At 40.2% G+C, this 25,356-nt stretch overlaps 3 protein-coding genes across 6 annotated transcripts; all 3 read left to right on the top strand.

The window, feature by feature from the left end:
- Positions 1–411: 411 nt before the first annotated feature.
- On the top strand, positions 412–2,580 carry LOC110042486 (uncharacterized). The gene has a single exon (XM_020747867.2). The coding sequence runs from the start codon at positions 427–429 to the stop codon at positions 1,684–1,686; it is 1,260 nt and encodes a 419-aa protein (XP_020603526.2). The 5' UTR covers positions 412–426; the 3' UTR covers positions 1,687–2,580.
- A 2,854-nt stretch (positions 2,581–5,434) lies between these two features.
- LOC110042485 (calmodulin-like protein 6) lies at positions 5,435–7,300 on the top strand. Its single transcript, XM_020747866.2, has 3 exons — positions 5,435–5,519; positions 6,057–6,293; positions 7,006–7,300. Exons 1-3 carry the CDS (start codon positions 5,507–5,509, stop codon positions 7,044–7,046), a joined length of 291 nt encoding a protein of 96 aa, XP_020603525.2. The 5' UTR covers positions 5,435–5,506; the 3' UTR covers positions 7,047–7,300.
- Positions 7,301–12,615: 5,315 nt separating this feature from the next.
- LOC110042528 (protein-cysteine N-palmitoyltransferase HHAT-like) lies at positions 12,616–24,887 on the top strand. 4 transcript variants are annotated; one of them, XM_089291739.1, is made up of 12 exons: positions 12,616–12,762; positions 12,889–13,038; positions 14,344–14,503; positions 15,934–15,998; positions 17,043–17,153; positions 18,077–18,274; positions 19,063–19,293; positions 20,184–20,506; positions 21,627–21,662; positions 21,759–21,960; positions 23,383–23,524; positions 24,107–24,887. In XM_089291739.1, the coding sequence occupies exons 3-12, from the start codon at positions 14,344–14,346 to the stop codon at positions 24,196–24,198; spliced, it is 1,560 nt and encodes a 519-aa protein (XP_089147865.1). In that variant the 5' UTR covers positions 12,616–12,762; positions 12,889–13,038; the 3' UTR covers positions 24,199–24,887. The 4 variants fall into 4 exon arrangements, with proteins under 4 accessions (XP_089147865.1, XP_089147867.1, XP_089147866.1 ...); XM_089291741.1 differs by having other exon boundaries at positions 12,889–12,969; XM_089291740.1 differs by having other exon boundaries at positions 12,894–13,038.
- Positions 24,888–25,356: the final 469 nt, after the last annotated feature.

Raw genomic sequence — 25,356 nt, forward strand, 5'->3', positions numbered from 1 at the left:
TATCTTGGTTAAGATTAAATAAAAGTAGTCAAAGGTTCAAATTCCAGATCTCTTACAGCACCAAAGATGTTCTAAGTTCTATTTTCTTCAAGAACTGTCAGAGACTGAAATGACCTACCAGCAGAGATGGCTGCAATGAATGCTACCCGTTTCATCGCTAGTTGAATCGATGTGGGTGCGAACTCGCTTGGGTGCGAAACCTGCAGCCGCCGCTATAATTATGTCACTGTCTAACTGCAAAGACACTCTTTGTAAATTTTTAGACTAGGAGGGTTTAGATTTTATTTCATGCTGGATCCTTCGTAGATTTTTCTTTCCTAATGGTTTAACAATAAAGATGACCATTATGAATAAAACAAACAAACGCCATGGCGCCAGATGACGCAAAGAAACCAGGGTTGCCAATGCGGGGAGGCCACGTAAAGAATGCGAACATGCAGTACTAGAAGTCAGCAGCGACACGCGTGGGAGACTCAAAACAAAACGAAAGCTGTCAACATGGCGGAAGTTTATGCAAGAAGAGTCATTTTCCTCGCCGTTTTTTTGACTTTATGTTTCCTTCAAGAAGGAAACAGTACCCAGGAATGGCTTAAAGAAGACTTTCCGAACCCTACAAAAGATCTTGGATCTTGTGGTCGTCGAGGAGAAGTGTCTTGGATCTGTGATCCAGACAAGGTTCTCAACTACGAGACCGCCAACAAGGTCGAGGAGCTGCTGTATTCCGTCGGAAAAAATACTGCTTCAGGGTGCAGTAGCGATAAAAAACCTGGATTTCAAATCGGTGTTGCTGTTTTAAAAAAAATGCGCAGGATTCCAGGGGAATCCGTGGAAGAAACAGCGGAGAAATTCACCAAACACTTACATGACAGCTGGGGGGTAGGCCATGCAGGCTGTGATGACGGCGCAATGTTGTTGCTTTCCATTCTTGACCGCCAGGTGTACGTATCTACAGGAAAAAAGGCCATGGAATTGTTGTCAGATGATCAGATCGACATCATTATTGAGGAAATGAAGGTATACCTGCGAGGTAAAGATTATGACAAGTCAGTGGAGCTTGCTGTTGTGCGGATGGGCGAAGTGTTCAGCGGAAAAGTTCTCGAGCGTCCGTTCGACTACGGTCTAATTATTTTCTGCGCATTTTTAATCGCGGTGGTGGGCGCTGGGCTGTATATTGGGCACCAACAAGAGCAGGAGCGTGAAAAGTGTACCAGGAAGCTGAAGAGAATCCAAGAGGAAAGAGACAGAGCCAATCAGTCTCAAAAGTCTTATGAGAGCAAGTCCTGCCCCATTTGCTTGGAAGAATTTCAACCAGAAACAAAAACCAGACTGTTGGCTTGTGGCCACAAGTACTGCGAACCTTGCTTGACAAAGTGGCTGGAGGACCATGCAACCTGCCCCATTTGCCGTCAGTCAGCAGACAGACGCGGAGATGAAGGTGGCGCCTGTCATACTTATGACTTCACGCCCGAGCTGCAGTTCCGACTGATGATGCTTCAGCTGCAGCACCCTTCATTCGTCACACAGACCATGGTGAACAGATGGGGAAGTAACAGCTACACAGGTAGCTTTGTTTCTGATCCCATTTTTGTCAGGTCCTCCATGGTCGGTGGTGGTAGTTTTGGCAGTGGCGGTGGATTTGGAGGTGGTAGCAGTGCTGGTGGTGGTGGCAGGGGTGGTAGCTGGTAGAAATCACTGCCTTCCTTGTTATAAGGCATCATGTAAATATTCTTGGAAAAGGATGGACATAATCATTACATATCCATAAAGAAAACACTAGTTGAGTTAAGGCAAATATAAAACTCAGAATTACTGTGTAAGACTTTACTAGCTAATCTTAACTATTGTCACTTTTGAGTGTCCAGGAGCACTGGATGTTGCTTTTAGAGGTAGAGTTTAGTATTTTTCTGCCTCCAGTTGAAACTCCAGATCTGAATGTGTGAAATGCAAGGCTTTCCTTTTTGAATAACAATGCAAATGTAGTATTTGAATTGAAATTCAGAAATTGAAGAAGTGGAGAAATGACCAAAATTGCTTGGGAAGTTAAATTATTGATAAATGATTGTTTGGTGGTGGAAATCAAAGTTGCCATTGATGTAGGTAGCTTGCCTATCACCCAGTAGACAGAAAATGAAATCCTCATGTCTTGCATCCAATTCAAAGGCATGTTTAGAAGAATTGGCCATTTGTAGACTAGAGGGCACTAAAAAGTAGTGTCTGCACCTTGTGCAAGCATGTTTACAAGTATTTTAAAATTAAATTATGTTGTGCATTGACTTAGGGCTAAAAATGAACTCCAGTGCTTAGTAGCAGGGCGCATGTCTGCACTTAATATTCTTACTGGCCCATCTGACAAATTAAGTGTCCGCAATTACCACACATAAAGAAAACCCCATTGACTTATTTATCCTTTCGGAAAACTTTTGTTGAAGCAATACCATTTCAAATGCCACTTAGAAAACACTGGATAATCGTTTTCTGTTTTATTGAAGTGCTTGATGAAGTATGTAACTACATGTTGTAGTCCCTTGTCTTGTAATTAGTGTTACATTAAAGCTGTCTTGAACTTTTGATTGTTAGAAATTCAGGGTGGTCACTGGCTGGTCATCAGATCTTTTCATGTCTGTAAATGAGATGGCATATCAGTAGTGTACTTGAGTCAGGCTTTTAGCCAGGATTTGAAAAGTGGCTGTCTAAAATGTGCTATAGGGCCTGCTCAAATGAACAATTAATAGGGAAACACATGAAAAATAAAATGATTTTCTTTAATAAGTGGCCATCCACAGGATACTTGGACGGCCATCTGGCTAAAAGCCTGATTTGATTATAAGTTTAGTAATTAAGAGCAGTTTTGAAACTGAAGGAGTATATTTGACTTCAATGAATGCAGACACATCATGCGAATTTACACACTCTACACACATAGAGGTGTGGTTCTAGCCTCAGCACGTGGAGGGTAAAAATTAAGAGAGCGGTTGTAATTCCAGGGCCACATATACATCCTTGAGGGGTGGGGGGGGGGTGGGTGGGGTGGGGTGGGGAACTCAAACAGTCGTACAAAATTTAACCAGTTAGCAAGGGAAAATCCCCAGATTAAAGTTTTGTGAATGAAGCTGAGTGGCCATGGGTGTCTCAGTGAGCAAAAACATCAGCTATAGAACAGATATTTCAGGGAACAAACTTGTTACGTGGAAATGTTTGTCAATTCTAAATACATTAGTTTATTAGACACCCTATAGATAACTGTGCAAAAGGCACAACTTGAACCTTGAACACTTCAAGATCAACTCAGCCTTCACCTTGAGTGAATCAAGATGTAGATTACCTCTTACGTCTTGCTGAAACTCTCTTGGAACTATTCAAATAAAAGCTATTGAGCAGTATTTCAATGGGGTTTTGTATCTGCTTTGATGTTGTTAAAACTGAAATTTGAGCACTTTAGCATTTGAAGTTGGTGCCTGAGAAATTTGTGCAGGGAAATTTGTTGAGAAGTAGAAGTTGAGACATCTCTGCCAGGGAAAAGGACCATAAATTTGCTTGCAACTGGGAGAACTTGTTTGAAAAATACTCATTTATAGTTTACTTCGTGAGCACGATGGTCCCAGGGTTTCCATCTGTTACGAACGAAATGGTCAGCGAAAATACTCTTCAAGGTCAGGGAAAAGTCGGAATTTTATTTTGAGCCAGGAGAAAATTTATATTTTGAAGTAAAGTCATAATTTAGTACCTTTACATTGCCATTGAAGGCTGAAAACATTTGAAGTCACTGTGATCCCTGCGAAGTTTTTCGTTAATGAAGAGGAAAACTGTTGAAAATTTATCACTGTTAATGAATGAATGAATGAATGAATGGAGGAATGGAAAGGACGACTGTAATGGAAGGCTCGAAGCCGCTACTAGATCTGGCATTTTGTATTTATTTGGTCGTCAGGAAAATTTTATTTTTATCAGGGAAAAGTTAGGGAATTTTTAAAAATGATATCTGTCACGGCAACCACGCCAGGTGAAATCTGCCAAATTAACTCGTTATGTGATGCTGCACTCTCATTGGCTATCAAAAATAGAACATCAAATTTGTTCGCCAGCTTTGACAAAAACGACATTCTTCTAGATCAGAAAGACATTCTTCTAGATCAGAAAGTGTAAACCAAAGAAACTGGGCCAGTTGCTTTTTTCGTTGCGTCATTTTTCGCCCAACCCACACTGCCTGTGAGCTAGGCTCAAACAGTCAGATTTTGAACTCAAAGTTTAAGATAACTTTAACCACTAATAGATATCGGGGGCTCATAACTACTTTTGGCTTCCACAGACAACAACAAAACTATTACATACGTGACCGATCTGAAGAGGTTTTTTTAGAAAATGGCTTAAACGTGTTTGCATTGTTTTTTTTCTCAAACTCATTATTAAGCAAAGGAAATCATGAACGTGACGGTGTTTGGATATCTGACCTTAATTAGCATAGATTAGCATAGTGCGTTAAAAATATTCCGCTACGCGTCGTATTTTCAACTCTCTTCTCGGTGTTTGGAAGTGTGACCAAACACGGTTTTTCGTGTTTGATATATTACGTAATATTTTTTTTCTGTGTGTGCCTATGCTGACTATAGTCGTACTGACCGAGGCAGGCATTTTGTCTCCAAAACAAAACATGTTATCACTATGGAGATTCCATAAAGATCTATGATGTTACTGATGGGATGATGAGAAGTTGTGAAAACAACAGCTTATTCGACAATTTATAGTTTGGATTTAAAATATTAATGACGTCAGACTGAGCCGACCAATGCTTGACCGGTCGATTAAGCAGCATCGCAAAAACGTAGGATCAGGGACCCACTCCCTGAGGGTTTCTAGTGGGATAAAAAGAAATTAAAGTATGATTCGTAATTCAAGTAATTCAAATATGAATTATTTCATATATACTTCACATAAAAAGAAATTAGATTCGATGATGCCATCGTTAAAGATAGGACTGTCAAACTTTTAACGAGCTGTTTTCAAATGGACGAATAGAAATTTTTCGTTCAAACATGCACGATCGTTTTCGAGATGAGTCATTGAGTGCAGGTGAAAAACCTCCAAGTTACTAATGGAAACACCTTGAGCGCAATTTCATGAATACAACTAAGCACGTAACACTTTGCAGTTGAAATAAAAAACTTGCTAGCACTTCTTGTTTCAGCTCGTTGGATTAATTCCAGTATGTGGTGGTTTGGTGTACAAGAATATTTCCTTCTTTAGAATGTTAATTAAATGATTGCCAGTCGATTCGTGCGCAGTTTTATGTACTGACGTTCGACAACTTGGCATAACAATAAGATTAACTCAACGTTGAATGGGGTTCTATCCGTTACGTGATCACGAAGAATTTGTCCATGACGTCTCGTCATATGTACCTCGATCTGACGATATAAAAGGAGCATTATGTACTTCTCGAACAGTAACTGACAAATTGTTAAAGAAAAACGGATCGACGCTCGGAACTGAAACAAAAGCGTTTTATAGGATGGTTTCCAAAGGTAAGATTATCGGATTTATAACTTTTTTTTTCTTAACTCTTAGTCAAAGAAAAATAAATAACTAATTTGAAAACGGGCTTGAGCCTACAGCCTTTTGCTAACCTGCAACCTGCACGCATCTAGGATAAAATAGCTGCATCGGCGAAACTAGAGCTGAAAACTGTCATCTTAAACTTGGCTTTTTTGTTCAGTGATGTGAGGCCAACTTAATCTCCAAAAGAGTCCCCCGTAGCAAGCCGAAGATCAAACTTGTTCGATACTCTTTTTTGTGCAGCTGGCAATGTTTGAGTTCCAAATACTTCAGTAAATAAAAAAAAATATTAAGTCATGTCTAACTATAGACTGTAACAGAAGCATATCACCTAGGTGATATGCTTCTGACTGTAACTATAGTAAGTATGGACTATAGACTCTAACTATGGGCGCCTGACTGGATACGAGGCTGTGACGCAACCAATTTATCGCATACCACTCGGCCATTTTGTTAGGGTAATCAAGATGATATGATCATTAACTGTGCCATCTATTTGTTTCTAGGTTATATTAAGCTGAACGAAACCAGAGAGAAAGGAAAATGCCAGAAATCTGAAGATACAATTATAACAGATCTTTTGAGTGCCTTCCATGTATTTGACATACAAAAGAAAGGCTACATTGAGTCACGTGATTTGAGGGAAGCACTGAGTCTTATAGAGACCGACATCCCTTCCAAGGAGCTCCAGCAAATGTTTAAAGAGATTGGTCTACTTAGTGACAGAAAGATAACTTTTGCAGGTAATGCTCTCAGAGAAACTGTTGACTCATATCCAAGAATGATTCATGACTTAGACTTCACGAAAGCCCTTGGTGGGGGGCGGGGTAATCCCCTATGAAAAGGTTGGGGGTGTTCGTCGTCTCGCTTAGGGGTATAAATCAAGGATTCTGGTCTCACTCAGGGTGTTGATAACGAAACGGTACTATTTCTAGCTGTCAAAGTATCTTTTAGGGTGTACTCGAAGAAATAATAGTAAAAGAAACGCTCTTTAAATATTTCTATTTTTAGGCTCGATTTCCGCCGGTCTCTCGAGTGCGGTCTACTATATAGCAAAGGCTTCGGGCCTTTCCTGAAAAGCGGCTGGTAATAGAACCGTATTTTATTTTAAGTGGTATCTTGTAGGGGTCAAATAAAGTTCGAGCCACGCTCAGATTGGCCACCTTTACGGGTTTAAATTAAATTTTCTGACGAGCATCCCCGACCATTTCCGGGACATGATCCCTCCCGGGGCACCGTCAGGAAAGTATCAATTTCCCTCTTCCCATGCAAGTCGTGTAATTACGGGCAGAATCAATAGCAGTATTGAACAAAGCCCCTCATTTGATACCTGCGGGTGTACCTTTGGTCCGGAAAAGAAACGCAAGCACACGAGAGGGACTCCGTGGAACTTGAATGTTACAATATTGAATATATTGTTATTATTATTTTTTTTGCTTTCTCTCTTGATTTCAGAATTTTGCTCCCTCGTGACTGACCGAAGCGATGTGTTTTGACGAGGAAAGAGTGACGTATGGAGCGGATTTCAAGGAAAGCGTGTGCATGCTGCAAAAGACCAAAAGTGACGTCATTGCGTCTTGTTGACGTGTATAAACGAAGATCTCCTGAAAATGACAGTCATCGTAACTTAGCGTGTCTCGTAGAACATTTTTTAAAGATGTATGAAATAGCTGTTACTAGAGAAGTAATGTCTAAGTTTTGTCTATATTTTTTGTAAGCGTTTTTTCAAAATAAATTTACGCCCATTGTATTTTTACGGTCCATGTTCACTTGCTGTGGTCTTCGCCAAGGACCTGGAAACTGAGGATGAAAATCGAAAATTTAAACACCACAAAAAAAACTTATCACAAAGTCAGTCAGTGACGTGTACACACCATGAGTAGAGTAGAAAGGCATTTAGACTTGCCTGGCACAAGTCGAGCTGCGAAAGCCGAGCTGCGGCGGAAGCTAAGGCGAAATGTCTCCAACGCTTAAAAAACTCGAGTGCGAAGAGCGCCACGGCCGCAGTACAAGCGTGAAGGACTTTGAGAAAGTCCGTATTCAGCTTGGTTGAGTTGTTGGATGTTGATGTCAAACGTAACCAAGTAATCGACTGCATTGCTTTCATTCCCGATCCTGATGGGGTCTTATCCAGGTCGGGTTAGCAGGACCACTTCGAACTTTAATTTTCTTCGACGGCCCAATTAACGCTCGATACGGTTACATTTCAGACACGTGTCGATCGGTTCGTTTTAAGGTAAATAGTTGTGTAGTACTTCCGACAGACAGGGTGTTATTTACCCCATGCACGATATATATATATGGGTGCCAAGAAAATGTCGCGGGATGATTTTGATATGTTGTTTGTCCTCCCTCCATTTCACAGCGTTTTGTTCCCGTAATCCCTAAACCAGTTCCCTTGAACTTTAACTTGAATTTTAATTTTATTTTGTTTTCTTTCATACAGTTACAATCACTTGCCCCCGCAACTAGCTCCAGAACTAATCGAGACGGGGGCAAGAGTTTTTTTTTTTAAAGGAAAAAAAAAAGTAATGATAATTTACAACAAAATTATAAAAGGCACAAATATATAAACATTCGGAAAAACTACAGGTGACCCAAAACAAAGTAGCGCATACATAAGCGAGAGGGTGGTAAAGGGGGGGGGGGGGGGGGTATAGATCACGTTTCACGGAAAATAAAGCAGCCCGTTCACAATTCACGAAAAATACAACATTGGCATTTCACGCTTCACGGAAAATAAAAGAGAAAGTTTTGGAAAATCACGGTTCACGGCGACTGTGGAAATCACGATTCACGAGGAACAAATTAGCCATTTCACATTTCACGGGAAAAAAAAGGACCGATCACGAGTCACGAAAATATCCTTTACCACCCTCAAGCGACTTAATTAAGAAAAATTCTGTATTAACTTCACGCCTACTCAGTATAGTCATTTTCACATTGTACCATATCAAGGAGTCGTTCTCTTATTCTTCGGCCATTTCAGCTTATGCAGCTAACCATTTTAAATTTCTGATGATGTATGTAGAAGCATACGAAACGTTAAGTTCTCAAATCAAGGTTTTTACAACATGCGTTGTTTTGTTTAGTTATGTTTGTGACCGCAGTTTGTTTTTTAATTTTTAATTTTTATTTTTACTCAAGTAGTTCCTTTATTTTATTTCGGAATTTAGATTTGATGTAGATTTGATTAGATTTGATTATTTATTATAATTAAGTTTACATACAACGCGCGCTCTGATTGGCTGAAAGAGCGTGCTTTATCAGAGAACAGAGCACGGGTTGATGACGGTAAGTTGGCTTTCAAATTTTTGCTTCGGAATTTTGACAAGTTTGACCCAAATTAAACATCCCCTGTGATTCAGACAAACGCAATGGAAACGAGCTATTTGTCTGTAGTAAATATGGCTCACAGAGTCCATTGTTCGCAACTATAGTGTTAAAACTGTACTAAAATAAGTTTTGCTAGATTCCCGCTGACAAAACACGCAGCGAAATAAACAAATTCTCAACCTAAACAGTGCTTCGATAAAAGACATTACATTTGTTACGAAGGCAGAAATTATACTTAAGAAGTAAAACAACGACAGAAAACAACAGCTGAACTGTCTCTGTTTACGATGAGAAGCTTTATTTTTGTAAAAATGCTCAATTGCTCAAGCAACACTTACATGCAGTGTAGCAACGCTCGTTCTCCGGTCATCTCAGCGAAGTGAACAGACGAGTGATCAGTGCAAAGCTTGCTCTGATATTCTCTTCTGTGCTCGGAGTAGAACCAGTGGGAGCCGTTTAGTCTGTGTAACTTTTACGCTAGTTCGGGCAATCTTGCTACATGCGGCTACAAGCCGTAAATACTACGATTATCAGTTGAGTAAGGCGGGACGAAAGTTTGGTCGCCAAGTTTTAACGTAAAATCGTGTTGTTGTCACGGGCAACTTACCTCGTTTCCGTTGGTAACAATATCAACAGCCGTTGGTCGCCTGTCGCGTCGCCTACAATTTCGCGCGCTTTCCTATCAATTGACGTCAAAGGCCGACAAGTTGCCAATGGATACGGAGCCAGTTGCTCGTGACAACAACACGATTTTTACGTTAAAACTTGGTGACCAAACTTTCGTTCGCCTTACTCAACTGATAATCGTAGTAACTGTAGCTCCGTTCAAATTCAACTCGGCGTTTTGCATTTTCATCCGCAAGCTTTGAGCTCCGCGTTTCGTAATTTCCACTGGAAAAGTGCACGTTTTCATGGGCCACAATACGGCCGGATTCCTCTGGACTATAAACCTTCACCTGCCTTTTGATCCGTATTTAAAATTTAACTTAAAAGCGAACTTCGAAGACATCGTTCTTCTCTCGAAAGCCGCTCGAACTACTCGAAACTGAAAGCTTGGCTGAAGTCCAGTTTGTGATTGACAGCTGTCGCTTCGTTAGCCAATCAAATTATTTGAACAATTCTAACAAGGATTGTGACTGGCTTATTTCAGCGTGCTTTATTGAGTTATTTTTTTGTAAAAAAAATACCTCTTAGTCGGCGCGTCGGGTATGTTATGGACGGGTCAATGGGTGAGTAAGTGAGTAAGTGAGTGAGTGAGTGAGTGAGTGAGTGAGTGAGTGAGAGATGTATGTATGTCACACCAATCAGATTGGATCTACTATGAACAGCCAATCAAATTTCTTGTTGTAAAGGTAAATGGTACGTGAGAAACGCAAGGTATGTATAAACACAAGGACTTTGGTAATCGAAAAGTAAAGAGTGACGTGTATGTTGCCGGTTTGTGATTTTAGTCTGGTTTGGAGGGGAGTGTGACAGTTACATACGTACATTGGGTTGTTTTAGAGTGCATAATTTTCAGTGTATTGGTGGCTAGTTATGAACGAGATGAGTCTTGAGTTTTGAAGCAGTTCATGGGTAGTAGGCAAATGGCACGAGATATTTTTATTTTTAATTACAAAGGGTAACTTGATACTGTTGTTTTTCACAAGGAGTAAATTCAATTAGAGGTCACGAATCGTCGGTTCTAGTTCTTAGGACATGTTTTAGAGGAGACGAGACTATTTAGATTTGAAGCAGTTCTAACGTTTACAGTAGTAAGTGCAGGTAACGATTGTTTTGTTCTTAGTGCATGCAAATATAACGAGATACTTTTATTTTTTAGTTACAATGGGTAATTTGACACTCTTGTTTTTCACAAGGTAGTAAATTCAATTAGAGCTGACGAATCGTCGCCACTTGTTCCTACGAGATGTTTGCTATTTTTAGTTACAAATGGTAACTCGACACTTTTGTTTTTCATATGGGAGTAAATTCAATTAGAGCTTACAAGTTATCGGCTATTGTTCCCAGGATATTAAACAAAAAAGAAGCTTTCCTTTCTAGAGTGTTTAGAGTGTTTTTACGCCTCTGCAGTAGCAGTTTAATATTTTTATTTGATGGGCATTTTATGACATTCTTTTCAGTCCGATATTTTTAAAGGTAAAAAGTATGAAAACTGTTCAAATGTTCTTTGAAGACTGTGTGGCACCAAGTTAAAGTGCAATTTAATTAAATCAGACTTTCAACGTGTCAGAGAGGATTTTTTCTCTTTCTTTAAATTTTCGGTGAAGTAGCGGTGTTGTTGCGTTGTGTTGTGTAAAAAGGGTAAACTTACTACTCGTATAAAATGCGAAAAGTTCTCTTAACTTGAGTATTTTTGAGCAAAAATTCCTCTTGGGGGCTGGAAGGGCTCCCGAGGGGGTACTCTCAGAAAAATTGGTTGGGGGTGTGCGGCCCGCTTCCCAAAACCCTTGCCCTATTTATGACCAAAATCTGCGATATTCCTTACCCTATTTATGACCTGACCAAAAATTCGAAACCCTATTTACGACCTGACCCTCAAATCAAAACCCTGTTTCAGACCTGCGTTATAATTAGCTCCCTAGTTCAAACCAATGTTAAATTACCGTAAACTTATAAATTTGTGAAGGGCTTTTGTTGATTTTCTTTTCGATAATGATAAAAAAGTGGCTTCTTCTTAAAGCATACCCATATCAAGGCTAGAATGCAAAAACCGTACCCTATTTATGACCAACATGGCCAAAATCAGCTAAAATCGATACCCTATTTATGACCAAAACGGCTGAAAACCATACCCTTCGGGGCCGCACAGACCTATATAGCCCATTTAAGGGAGTCCCCCGCCCCCCGGGGGAAGGGCTACGTGATCGGTGAGTGAGGAAGTTATGCATGTGAGCGTGTCAGACCAACCACAGTGTGGGTTGTATCAAAGAACGAATAAAATTGCCTGTTAGAAAATAAGATGGTATCTACATTAATCTGGAGACGTGTCAGATTACTGTAGTTTGTTCAGTCAAACATTTTATGGCTTACTATTTAGTTATCTTACCATTACCGATGTAACATCGTATGTACATCATAAACTCCCAGTTTCTTTCTTGCTGTACATCGCAACCAAAAAAACTTGTTAAATCAACCAAATCATTACTGTAAACAGTTCCACGAATGCTCCTATCTCCGAGACTTATAGTTCACAAAAAAATAACTCTTGCACGCCTTGTGTGCCTATGTTCAGAGAACAGTTCACGGCTGACGCCACTTTTGCTGGTTTGGAAAATAAAGTTTGGTTTGAAAATTCAGCCAAATGCGTGGGGAAATTATCGGATTCTTTATCATAAAACAAATAAAGAAGCCTCAACTGTGTTCTGTTCTGTTGTAAAGCACTTAGGAAGCGGTAGAGCACTCAAGAAGTAGGGAAAAACACTCGACTACGTCTCGTGTTTTCCCCTACACTTCTTTCGTGCTCTACCGCTTCCTGCGTGCTTGACAACAGAACAGAACACAGTCGAGGCTTCTTTATTTGTTAATTGTTTGATTAGTAATTCCTCGTCCCTTGTTCTCTAAGAATCTTTGTCTATGTTCCCCTGTTCACCTCTCACCATTTGACCTTGTTCCCTCAAACCCCTGGGATTCTGTAAACTTCGTTAACTTGATGACGACGTGGCTATGGAGTGGCCATCGAAAATCAAAAGACGCTGACCAGTTTACCTGTCACCGCCGTCTCATATTTTTGCAGCTGCAACCGGAAGTCGATGAGATATATGGGTTCAGCTGTTCGTTAGTTACTGTGATTTCCTCTAGGTATCCCACGTTTTATTTGATCTCAATACTGTAAGATGTAGATGAAGAACGTGTGTGAGGGGCTAATTTGAGCAGGTAAGTGAATACTTGATAGGCTAGGCAGAAATAGCCCTAAGTAGTTCGAAATAGCCTTGCTTATGATATTTGTTTGCGAACACGGCCGCTTTTAATATCCGTGTTTCCTTATTAAAACTCCTCAAGAGCAGAATATTGTAGAATGACGGAGATTACGAAGACCATTGGATCAGCTGGATTTCTTTGAGGTCCAGTGGGAAACAAGAGGTGAATATTTCTTCTAACTGCTGTTAATCTGAGTAGAGAGCCAGGATCGATTTGCGCGCCAAATTGTAGGTATGTCTGAGTTATCACTGGTTTAATGTAAGACCATTCTGCAAATATGCATGCGAAAAGCTTATATATGTAATTACTCGATGAAACCTCGAAGTTACGAGACGAATTTACGCAGCATTTTCAGTGAGTGCTAGAAGCCTAAAACTATAGCCTGATATCTCCGGTGTCAAATTTCAGTCTTCTCAATTCTTCAGAATTGATCTTCTATTGTAAACCCATTCCTTTTAGCTTTTGCTTGTGGGTGTTAAAAGAGTTTTTAGGTGCATTGAAATACTCAGTGAGCCTCATCTTTTGATTCTGATTTTATCAATTCGCTCATTTACCCCTGGGTACATATTGAGGCAAGTGCACTGTAAGTTTAAATTTCTCACCACACAACACAGTCTTATGCAGAACGTGCAGAGCAAGTTGGGTACCATACTTCGTTACATAGTTGCCTGTATTAAATGTTCATTAAGCACTCCTCCTTAATAAGTACACCTTTAAAATATGAATATTATTTTGTGATGTGTCGAGTATTTTTGTTGGCACGTGTTGAGTTTCGCTCCCAATGTGTGGCTTCATAGCTCAGTTGGTAGAGCATCACACCAGTATCACGGAGGTCACGGGTTCAAATCCCGTTGAAGCCCTGTTTTTTTTCAGGCTTCTTCTTTCCAGTTGCTTAAATTGGAAAATTTACTGTGATGATCATTCTTCACTTCTGAATATTATTTTGTTCAGGTGTGGTGCACAAACATAAATGTGTTGAACTTGGATCATGTGTACTATAGGCATCAGCAGTAGAGTGGCGATCTATACTCTCGATCGATACCCTCGATTGATATCTTGATTGATACTTGATGGACATCTTGATCAATTCTTGATTGACACTCAATCAACACTTGATCAACAGTCGGTTGAAAATTAGTCGACTGTTGACTGACTGTCGACTGTGATGTCAATAGAGTGTCGATGGAGTGTCGATCAAGTATCGATCGAGTGTCGATTGAGGGCCAATCAAGGGTTGATTGAGGGTATCAGTCTAGGGTATCGACTGACTCTCGATCTCAGATGCCTTTAGTACACATGATCCTCGAACTCTTGAGGTATGATGTGGAGAATCAATGCTTTGGGCTTGAACGTACTCCAGAATTGGTCATGTTACTGAAGCACATGATGATGTTGGATTGTCTCTGTCATTATTCCATTCATTTAAAGAGTTATTTTAATAGGCAAGCTAGATAAAAGTGATAATTAAACTTATGGCTGAACTGTTTCATTTTTTCTCAGTTAACATAAATCCCTCCATCTTTATTTCCTTGCTAGATGAGTACTCCTGACATGGAAAAGATTGCCACAAGCAGGAATGAGACGAACCAGAACAGGAAACATGGTCCCTTGCCTTTACTTGAGATTTCATTGTACTGGGTTTTGTGGATTTCACTGTTGTTGTATACCATGTATACTGTCTTTATAGCATCTCAAGGTAAGAAGGGTCCGACAAGCTTACCGGTAGGACTTTTATGTAAAAAAACAGAGTTCTAACCCAGTTGGGGCCTGAAAGGGCTGTTGATAAGGGGTGTAACCTGTAACACCTGCTGCAGCTGAGAGTATGTTTGATGGGTCCTTGATGTTACAGGTGAATTTGCCTGTAGTCTATACAATTCACTCAAAGGGTAATGAGCTTGTTACTGGTGTGAAGATCAAGGCTACAGGTGAATCAAAACTTAATGACAACCCTGACAGTTTCCAGTATAATAAAAAAAGGATGGGATGCTCATCAGAAATTTTGAAAAAAAATCCCCAATGGGTGCTAAGATCCTGTTTAGTGGGTGTGGCTTGAATTTTCTTCACCTCTAAGAGGTACCAATTCTAAAACAAAACATGACCTCCTGTCATATCTTTTTTTTGGCTCAATACCCTAAAAGGTACCGCAAATAAGCTCATGTGCTGTGGACCTTTTGAGGCTGAATACCCTAAGAGCCACCAAAACTGCATCCCCATCATTTTTATATGGGATTCACTCCCAGGAAGAACGCAAGGAATGCAATGGGCTGTAGCCGCATAGACTTTGCTGGCACTGCATGTGCACAGAGGCTGCAACAATATTAGCCCTTTGAGAATAATCACAATCTTCCTACATGTAGGTCTGTCAGTTGATTATATAAATAGTTTAAAATGCATATGTGACTGGCTTCCCATTTGGTTGACCAGGAAATGTTTAGAGGAGGGAGCCATGATTTTCAGGGCAATTTTATGAGGCAGTCTGAGGTTTAGATTTTCCTTCACCAACCTTTCCCCTACTCACCATTAAGGTCCTGACCAATAAAAATCCTATAAATATTCTTTCCCTTTTCCTGCTTTTCCTTCATGCAAAAATTTTCTCCAACCCAGGGATGATGATGAATGGGAGGCACAGTGGCCTCATGGTTAGTGCGCTTGTCTCCGGATCGAGTGGTCTGAATTCGAGCCCTGGGCGGGGACATTGTGTTGTGTTCTTGGGCAAGACACTTTACTCTCACGGTGCCTCTCTCTACCCAGGTGTATAAACGGGTACCGGTGAACTATTAAGTTCCCTGTAGCCCTGCGATGGACTCACATCCCATCCAGGGGCAAGTAGAAATACTCCTAGTCACGTCATGCTACTGAAACCAGGAAAAACTAAGGCCTGATGGTCCACTTACATGTAGCTTGTATGCAGACTTTTAGGGATGATACTCCATCTAAGGAGGTCAACCAAAAACCCAAAGGGGAAGTGGGTGATTATGTACATCATGATTAACTTTAGATTGGACTATTGTTGGAAATTTCAAAGAACCTTGAAATTTATGAAATTTGTTTATTTATAAAACAAATATTTTAAAACAATGATAGATGGAAATTTTTTTTTTGTGTGTGTGTACTAAATTTTCACAGATCATAAAGATGAGATCTATGCAGAAGACTTACAAGAAGGATGGCAAATTCTTGGAAGAAAGAAGGTTGGAATACTTTAAAAATTTTTGTGTCTGAACATTCAGGAGGCTACATTGTGCTTACTTTACCAACAACCATGTTCATTCAAGAACATATATAAATATATATATATATATATATATGTATATATTTTAATTGTGATACTACACTTTATGTACAATTTTACAAAAACTAAAGTTACTTACATCACCATCACTACTTACAAATTACAATACCGATCAACATAATCTGCTTACAACACTAACAATATAACAACCTTTTTTTCACAGGAATTAATTCTAAATAACAACGATATTACTAATAGGGACGAAACTAAAAATAATACAACTAACAGATACAATACTACTAGTGCTACTAGTACACTATTCTAACAACTGACGAAAGTAAATGCGAACGAAAAAATATAGGGCCACGAAATACTAAATTAAAGCTGTTCAAATGAAGAGGAGAACCTAAATATCATTCAATTAAATTGCCTGTTTAAACAAAAGTTCAAAGGGGAGATCAGGGAGTTAGTATAATGCCTGGATTATTTTGTGCCACTTCTTTTGGAATGCGTTTTGTGTTCCTGTAATATTTTTACCATTTCTGACCACATCTCCTGATATTGATACGTTTGGTAAAAGTTAGCTATTTTGGTCTTCCAGCTATATTTGTGCTTTAATATTGTTGTACGTCTTCGTGGATATCAGTCGCCGGAAAATGTCTTGAATTTCATGGCAGTTGTACAGTAACACTTTTGGGCGTCTCTGAAAGAGTAAGCTCATATCACGGTTATATCACGGTTTTCGTGACAGAGCTTTTACTGTACCGGTTATAGTTTTCCAACTCTATTTTCCAAACCTGTGAGTCTTGCCAAATTGAAGGTGGCTAGCTTGTTCAATATGACGAACGAGAACAATAGAGCAACAAACACTCAACTTGGGTAGCTTTACATCTAGCGCGCGAAAATACGTGGGTTCCTCTTCGTCTCTGATTGGCTTGAAAAACAGTGTGTTTGCTTTGATTGATGATAGCACGTTGATTGAATGCTTTTGTTTTGTTTGCAGGATGTGACTGATTTTGAGTGGGAATTTTGGTTGAGTGCAATAGAATCCTTGATGCCTGCGATGTTGCTTCACGCAATTGGGGGAATAATTTTTTCACGATTTCTTTCCCAGGTGAGGAATGCTTTTTGTTTTGTTACCTCATTGTCTATGGCTTTCTCTTTGACTATAATGTTGCAAGGATAATAGTAAAATCCTATCTGCAGTAATTCTGCCATAAGAAAGAATAATTTTAAAGTCCTTTACAGTGGAGCGAGGCGAGGTTTCCAGTATCTGAATGCGTCTGCCACGCCCGCGTACTCTTGACACGTTGCATGCGCCGAATAAAGTGTGAAGCGTCGAATGAAGGCCTCGTCCACCCCACGCCGAAGGAATCTGAAAACGCAGCTTTATTTCTACGGTTACGTCTACCGTCCATACTAATCCGTCACGAAAACGGACCTTTTCCAAAACGCTCTCCAAATCGGAGGAATTTGAAAACGCCGGCTTTGTCTTTTCGTATGGCCAGAAAACATTTTAAAAACAAGCTTTTTGAAAACGATGACGTCACGATAGTCACGTGATTGCCCTGGCCGAGTATTTTCAAACTCAAATCCAAAATATGACTGGTTATTGTTGCGTTTTTAAATTACTCCGGCGAAGTGTGAACGGAAAACATTTGACGCATTTTCAGAGTGAAACCTACGTTTTCGAATTCCCTCGGCGTATGGTGTGGACGGAGCGATAAATTTTCTCCTCTACGTTGAATTGCCACGTTTTTCGAGCGGGTCGGCCTTTTAAATTCCCTTCCTTTTTCCTCTGAAGTTTTTGTTTTGTTCTCGAAGAAGTATAAAACACTCGAAACAGATTCCAAAAGAAAATCTCTCCACTCAACTTTTTGCCCTTTTCCTATCGATGTTAAACGTGATTATGGAAAGACCTATTTCGTCTCTGCTAAATCAGTAACTGTAACACTAGTTGCATTTCTTATTATCTCGCTGTACTAAATCTAATTTAAGTCAAATTTTTGTTGAACGTTTGCCTGTATTGCCTTTCAGCACAAAGCAAGTTACTGCCTGTTGTTCAGTCTTTCCTTTCTACTGTACTTCACCGGTTTAAAGCCAGTTATGTTTATGCTTGGGCATTGCTTACTTGTTTACATGTGTTGTTCCATTTTCAAGTCGATCACTGCCGTGTGGGTCTGCAATCTTGGCATTTTACTTTCTCTGCAAATCAACGCTGCTAAAATATGGCAGGTAAGACAAGCTGCGATGAGAACAGAACAACTACGGTATGTCCACAAATTTTGTGGTCTTATTGCCTTTCCGAAAATAATAGCTGACCCTTTTTTGGGGTATCCATAACGACTTCTTCATCAATCCGAGAACAGCAGGCATTAAATTTCTTATTTCATGGAAGTTTGAGGTTACAAGAAAATCGGAGGGAGGAAAAGACCATCCGAACAGATAATTAACCGAAACTTTCCGTTGGGTAGCCCTGATATAAGTTCCTTTCACGTCTTGAAGCGAGTGTTTTCAGTTGTCGTGGTAGCTTGGCCGTGACGAGGTGTATTGTGGAGGCAGGATACAGATAATTTTCAGTCTACTTGTCAACAATAAAGAGCTTAAGTACTGACCACAGCGATCCCGAGGACAACGGCTGGTAAAAAAGAACTTGTATTTTACCTTTAAATTTTTTTCAGTTGTCTAGATCTGTTCAGTGCGTCTATCGGTCTAGCTAAATGCGTAACGATGGCGTTCAATTCCAAATGAAAATACGAAAAATTGGTTGCCGTCGTTTGCGTTCTTCAAAATACGCAGAACTTGGTCATTTCACGTTGTTGTTTTGCAGAGGACGGCAAAGAAATGTACACGGATTTATAACGCACGTGCACAGCCATTGTTCTACTTGTTAAGCTTTTTGTTTGGTGGCGTTCTCTTTGTCGTTGGCGTCGTGGTTTGCTCAAGCTCTCTAATAACTGCTGTAATGGAAGCAATGGAAACGTGTCGAAACACTTTCGTTTCAATTTTTTTTGTTTACTCAGCTTCAGTTCCTCAGCACCAGCTCAGATATCAGGAGTTTTACATTATTTGTGTCCTTGATGGCGAATCTGCGTTGTATTAGTTTTAGCATGGACTACTGCTGGCGGCTACGTGATTCGGACAAAGATAAACCCGTCAAGCCTTACACACTGATGGATCTACTGGTGTATAACTTTTACTTGCCGTTATTTGCCAATGGTCCAGTTGTCACTTTTGATACTTTTCAGAAAACGGTGAGTGGTTTTGATTATATACGGTGATGAGGGTCAAAAATGCTTCGATAACCCTCCAGCTCACTTTCTTGTTTTTGAATGTAATATAATGCGTGGTTGAATCGATTGGCTGTTTTGTCACAAAGATGTCAGAGCACAGACTGACGCCTCCCCACTAAAAACGAGCCCTGAAAAACCCGCTTCCAATTAACCTTTTCACCACCATGACCCAATCAACATGGCGACGCAACGTCTTGCAATAGCGGCTACAGGGATTGTACCAAACTCAAATGCACTCCGGTTAACCCGCTTAGTACCCCTTTGGTAAGCCTAACCAGCACTGTTATTAGCCTAAATGGCATCCCGATTAGCCTGAGTAGTGCTCTGTTAAGGCTCATTAGCGCTCTGGTTAGCTCGAGTAAGCGCTAACTAGAAAATGGTCAGCATTTTAATGGTGTAAAATTCCTGTATTTAGCTGCATGTCTTCTTGCAGTTGTGTTCAATCTAAAATATCCCACTATGAAATACGATGTCTTGCAACTGTAGAGAATGCGAATAACTACGTCCGATTTCCGTCGCTCTCTCGGGTCCGGTCTTCATTCCGGGCTCGGAGTGGGGCTCAGAACGGGGGCTCTTTCCCAAGCATGGGCTGGTAGTCAATCCCAGGCAAAAACTGACCTAGGTTTGTTCTATGAATACAACCTTGGTTGTGGTCAAATTTTCATTGCGACTGGAAATTATTGGAGCACTTTACTGAGTAAAGTTCTGAGGGTATTCCAACTGTCAGTTAAACAGCAGTTGTCTTCTTGTGACAAGGCTAATAAAAAAAAACAAATAATAAATAATTAATGAAATATTCCTGGCTAATAGTTTGTGTTTTGACTTTTAAATCTGCGTGTTTGTCTTTCTAGTTTTATCAACCTTACAAGCCATTTTCAAAGGAGGAAATCAAATCTCTTATCTGGGACTCAGCCCGTACATTATGGTGGTACTTTTTCCTGGAGGGCTATTTACACTTCATCTACTCGACAGCCTTCACACATGACCCCAGCATATTTAGCACCCTGTCTAATTGGGCCCTGACTGGTATTATGTACTCTCAGCTGCAAATCTTCCTCGTCAAGTACAAGGTGTTCTACCGCTGTACAGGAGTGTTGGCGCGTGTGGACCGGGTCGAGGTTCCTTTGCCTCCAAGATGTGTAACCACGTTGTATCTCTTCACAGACATGTGGAAGTAAGATTCATCACGAAAATGTGGGCAGGGCAACATTTTGTTTCACCGGTTAGAAACATGCTCGGGGGGAGTCCCATATGAAAAGGTCGTGGATGCTTGTCGTCTCGCTATAAAATCCGGCAAGGATTCTGGTCTCAGTTAGGGTGTTGATGACGAAACGCCACTATTTTCAGCGGTCAACGTATCTGTTAGGGTGCACTCGGAGAAATAATAATAAAAGAAACGCTCTTATTTCCGTTTTTAGGCTCGATGTCCACCGGTCTCTCGAGTCCGGTCTACTAGCACGGGCTCCTTTTTTGGGCAGCGGCTGGTAATCCAGCCTATTCAGTTTTAAGTGGTATCCTTTAGGAGTCAAATAAAGCACGAGCCACGCCTAGATTGGTGTCCTTTAGGGTTGAATGATTTACTTCGATTAATGTGGGATGCAGGTGGATGGTGGAGTGGGTCAAAAGGTGGATTCCCATTTCCATTTGTAAAGAGAACTATTACCATTACTGAGTGAGGTGGTCAAGGCGACCACACAACATGAAGTCAAAATTTAGGAGATGTCGCAAAATCTATCGATCTTGTGACAGGATTGCTTTTACGAGGACTTATTGATCATTAAGGGCGCGCTAAGCTAGATGCTTCTCATAAACTGTCATCACCTGCTATATATAACAACCTGAGATAGAAACATATTTATTAAGGTATTCTTAGCATTTATTGCAAAAAGATGATTTCAAATTCAAAGAATTCAAGACACATTCAAAATGCTCCAAAACACTAACGTTAAGATCATGTATTGAATTGTTGAAGTGAGAGCAAATTATAATTGTTTTTTTTTGCATTTATTCCGAGGCAGGACGATTTTTTTTTAGGACGATCAGACAGTTATATCACAAATTTGTGCATGTGTATGTCATTATAATGCCCCTGTTATAGTTTCAGTGCACTTGCACGGCAGTCTAACAAAACGAGACAATTATTTTTGAGTTTCATCAGGAAAATATGTCTTTTAAGTTTTCTCTTGTCGGCCGGGGAGTCATAGTGCCCCTTTACTGGGTAGGTTTGTTTTTAGGCTGCCGAAACCGTTTCAAACATCTCTTAATGCTTCTGTTTGTTTTGCTCAATTTTCCAGGTACTTTGACAGGGGTCTGAACACTTGGATGAAGAGGTAAAGAATGGGTTTTACAAGATATCTTCGGTTGTCTACATTTTGGTTCAACTTCTTCCGAAAATGACGGTGACCACCAGGTTTTCCTTGTTGCAGGTATATTTACGTGCCCGTGGGAGGGTCCCGTAAGGGTTTTGCTCGTCAAATCGCGGGCTCGTTTCTCGCTTTTGCCTTTATATGGTTATGGCATGGTAGTAACATGCACACCATGTGGTGGTGTATTCCTAACTGGCTTGGAGTGGTGGTGGAATCTTTAGCAGGCATTGTGCTGCTGCTTCCTTCTGTTAAGCGACTCGAGGTAAGTTTCTTAAGGCCCCGTCCACACTGCGCAGGTGGAATTTGAAAACACAGCTTTTTTTCTACGGTTAGGCCTACCGTCTACGGAGCTTTTCCAACACGTTCTTCAAACCGGAGAAATTTGACTGAAAACACCAGCTTTGCGTTTTCAGTGGACGGAAATCATTTTGAAAACGGAGCTTTAACCCTTTTAATAATATACATGAAAAAATTACTCGATTCTGATTGGCTAAAAGCAATGCAGTTCAAGTGTAACACCAGTGCAAACTACAAATCATAATTCTGGATTATGATTGGCTGAAAGATAACAGGAAATTTTCTAAACCAATGATATCACGTGAAATGATGACGAGAGTTTTGTGCGGAAACTTTGAAAAAAGGTTCCTCGAATGAGAAAAAATGGCTTCAAGAAAGATCTTCCGGCACTTCCTCCAGGCGAATATTTTTCATGTTTATATTATTAATAAGTAATCATACGGTTTTTCTCGTTCAATTTGGAATTAATTTGCGCTTGTAAGTTTTTCAAGAAACTGAAATTGCATTCGCCGAAGCGGCTCGTGCAATTTCAGCTTTTTGAAAAAGTCACTCATGCAAATTAATTCGAAATTGAACTCGAAACCGTATGATTACCTATACGAATAACAACTACGCAGATATGTGTAATTAATGGTCGTGCTCTTTGTACCACTTGTGACGTCATCAATTTAAATGACATCAGATATTCTTGATAAGCAGATAGTAGTGCTAGGCTAGCCCTTTCCGCACAGTGGTCAGGTTTAGATATCGACGACATTCGCAAATAGAAAAACAACGTTATCAGGTTTGGTGCAAAAACGGTGGTAAAATGGTCCACAACGCCTATGATTGATCAAGGTCCATTTCTAGGCTTCGCCCGTAATTAACGTCCAACTTTTCACTGCAGCCAGAAAGAACATACAATGCAAAAGGTAGCCAGTATAAAAGGGCCGAGAACAACAGAAAGGAAAGGTCCAACAAACGAAATTGAGAACGGTTAATGGCAAAAAAAAAAGGCCCGGACTTGAAGTTTTGCTCAATTTTGTACCTAATCCTCGAAAAATCTCTCTTTTAGTAAAAAAAAAAAGCTTTTTTAGCTTTTTTAGGTTAAGAAATGGATAAATTCATTGTAATCATGTGATTTCCCTGCTCGAGGTTTCCTCACACACAAATCCAAAATGACCGGTGATTGTTGCGTTTTCAAATTTCTTAGGCGTAGTGTGGACGGAAAACGCTTGATACGTTATCAGAGTGACAACGCCGATGTCAAATTCCTCCTGGGTAGTGTGGACGAGGCCCAGTACTTTGCGTGTTCTCTTAAAAAATCGATAATTCTTTGTGATGTATTAGACTGTGTTGTAGTCCACATGGTGTTTGTTGAATTTTTTGTTTCTATTTTTTTTAATAGGACAAGCTATCTCCGGCCGCGTCACGCCGAGTTCGCGCCCTGTTTGGCGTTGTGACTCTCACCAGTCTCATTTTAAGTAACTTAGTGTTTCTTTGTGGCCCTGATCCTGTTTGGTTTTACATCAAGAGAATCTTCCTTTTCGGTACGTGGAGAAAACAACTATAGATAACTAAATGGCAGTAAAATGTTTCCCTTTATTAAGTCGCTCTAGTCGCAAAATGTTTTGAGTTAAGTTTAAGATTTTTTAATTGTTTTTTTTTTTTAACATAGAGCGGTTTTCAAGTTTCGTATAACCGAAACCAAAGTAATCACTCCAGCCAATCACAAAAGACACAGACAATCCAGGGAACCAATCAAATCTCGTTTCAAATACACGTAGCTGACGCAAAGCGCGGGAAAATGTTCGTGAGCGAGTCACAATTGGTTTTGGTTGTAATTCTGATTGGATGAAAAAGTGGCGCGAGTTTTTTAACCAATCATGTAACGTAATTAAAAACCAGTTACTTTTCGACACTCAAGTGAAAACCGCTGAATTGACGAATCCGCGAGCATAACTACTGCATGTGCAATTCATCGACAAGTGGCTGCTTTGACGTCCTTCGCGACGGCGTGGTCGGGCAGCAGATGACCAACGATGAACCAGCACAGCTTCCATCCAGTGGGATGGAAGCATTTAGAGTTGCTCCATAGCAGCCACTCAGTCCTCTGCTCTTTTGTTTTGCAGGTTGGCCGTCGTCTGCTCTTTTGCTTCTTTTTGGAATATACCTTATTGTGCAAACAGACATGGAACTCATGCGGCACATCTCTGAGTGGTGACACTGTCCTTGTTTTCAGCTGTCCGTTGCCCCGTCCACACTGCGCCGAAAAAATTTGCAAACGGCATTTTTACTTTGAAAACGCATAAATTGTTTTCCGTGCACACCACGCTGGAGAAATTTGCAAACGGCGTTTTCACTTTGAAAACGCGTCAATTGTTTGCCGTCCACGCTACACCGGTCATTTTGGATTGGTGTTTGAGGAAAACTCGGGTGATATCATCGTCTTCGAAAAGCTCCGTTTTCGAAATGTTTTCCGTCCACACTAAAACGCAAAGCCGGCGTTTTCAAATTCCTCCGGATTGAAGAGCGTTTTCGAAAAGCTCCGTTTTCGTGACGGATTACTGTGGAAGGTGAGTCTAACCGTAGAAATAAAGCTGCGTTTTCAAATTTTCCCGGCGTAGAGAGGACAGGGCCTTAAAACTAATCCAACACCTATTAAATTTTTGGATTAAAGTATAGCCTCCGTGGTAAAATGGTTGGATTAAAAGGAAAACATAAAACGATTTGTTCCGATGTTTTAGTTTTCTTTTATATATTCTACTGCTTCACTCACAAACTCCATTAACCTTTCCTAACTCCTAACATTTCTACTGAAGAGACGCCAGATTCTAAATCGGTTTTTGATATAGCGTATTGTACGTTTGACTAAAACTCAGGGAATAATAAAAGAGCCAGATGTCAGCATTAGTAATTAGTCATGCGCAATTGTTAAGGTTTTGTGGCAGTTTTGTCCCCAATTATATAAAGAACTGATGCTAAAGAAATATTCGTCACAACCGGTGGAAACAGTGTATCGAATGATTCTTGTCACGTGACTCGTTAGCACTGGTTCATTTCTGTTGTTTTTAACACCATGGCTTTGGTCCAGCATTCAACACCAAACTCGTATCTGTTATAGTGGAATGCTTTGGTGCGGAAATCTAAGCTAGAGAACATCTTTTGGGTATTCCAATATATATAAAAAAGATTGCTTCAATATGTTCAGTGTTTTACAGTTCAAATACGATAGAAACATCCAATTAGGGCATAGTTAAATACTTCGCCTACAATGCTAAAATTTAGAGTCGTGGGCGAGAAAGGTTCTCGCTAAAAGTGTTGCATTACGAGGGGGTGAAAAGGTTTTCGGATCGACGGATTTGGCCTTAAAAAGTGCACG

Source organism: Orbicella faveolata, unplaced genomic scaffold (assembly GCF_042242905.1).
Source record: "Orbicella faveolata isolate gen_17 unplaced genomic scaffold, um_ofav_v1 contig_24, whole genome shotgun sequence".
Taxonomy (NCBI): Eukaryota; Metazoa; Cnidaria; class Anthozoa; order Scleractinia; family Merulinidae; genus Orbicella; species Orbicella faveolata.

Coding starts and splice junctions, on each gene's coding strand:
- LOC110042486 (XM_020747867.2), top strand. CDS start 427: ATGCGAACATGCAGTACTAGAAGTCAGCAGCGACACGCGTGGGAGACT.
- LOC110042485 (XM_020747866.2), top strand. Junction 6,294..7,005: donor CAGAAAGATAACTTTTGCAG/GTAATGCTCTCA, acceptor TCTTGATTTCAG/AATTTTGCTCCCTCGTGACT.
- LOC110042528 (XM_089291739.1), top strand. CDS start 14,344: ATGAGTACTCCTGACATGGAAAAGATTGCCACAAGCAGGAATGAGACG. Junction 15,999..17,042: donor AAATTCTTGGAAGAAAGAAG/GTTGGAATACTT, acceptor TTTTGTTTGCAG/GATGTGACTGATTTTGAGTG. Junction 20,507..21,626: donor CTCTTCACAGACATGTGGAA/GTAAGATTCATC, acceptor TCAATTTTCCAG/GTACTTTGACAGGGGTCTGA.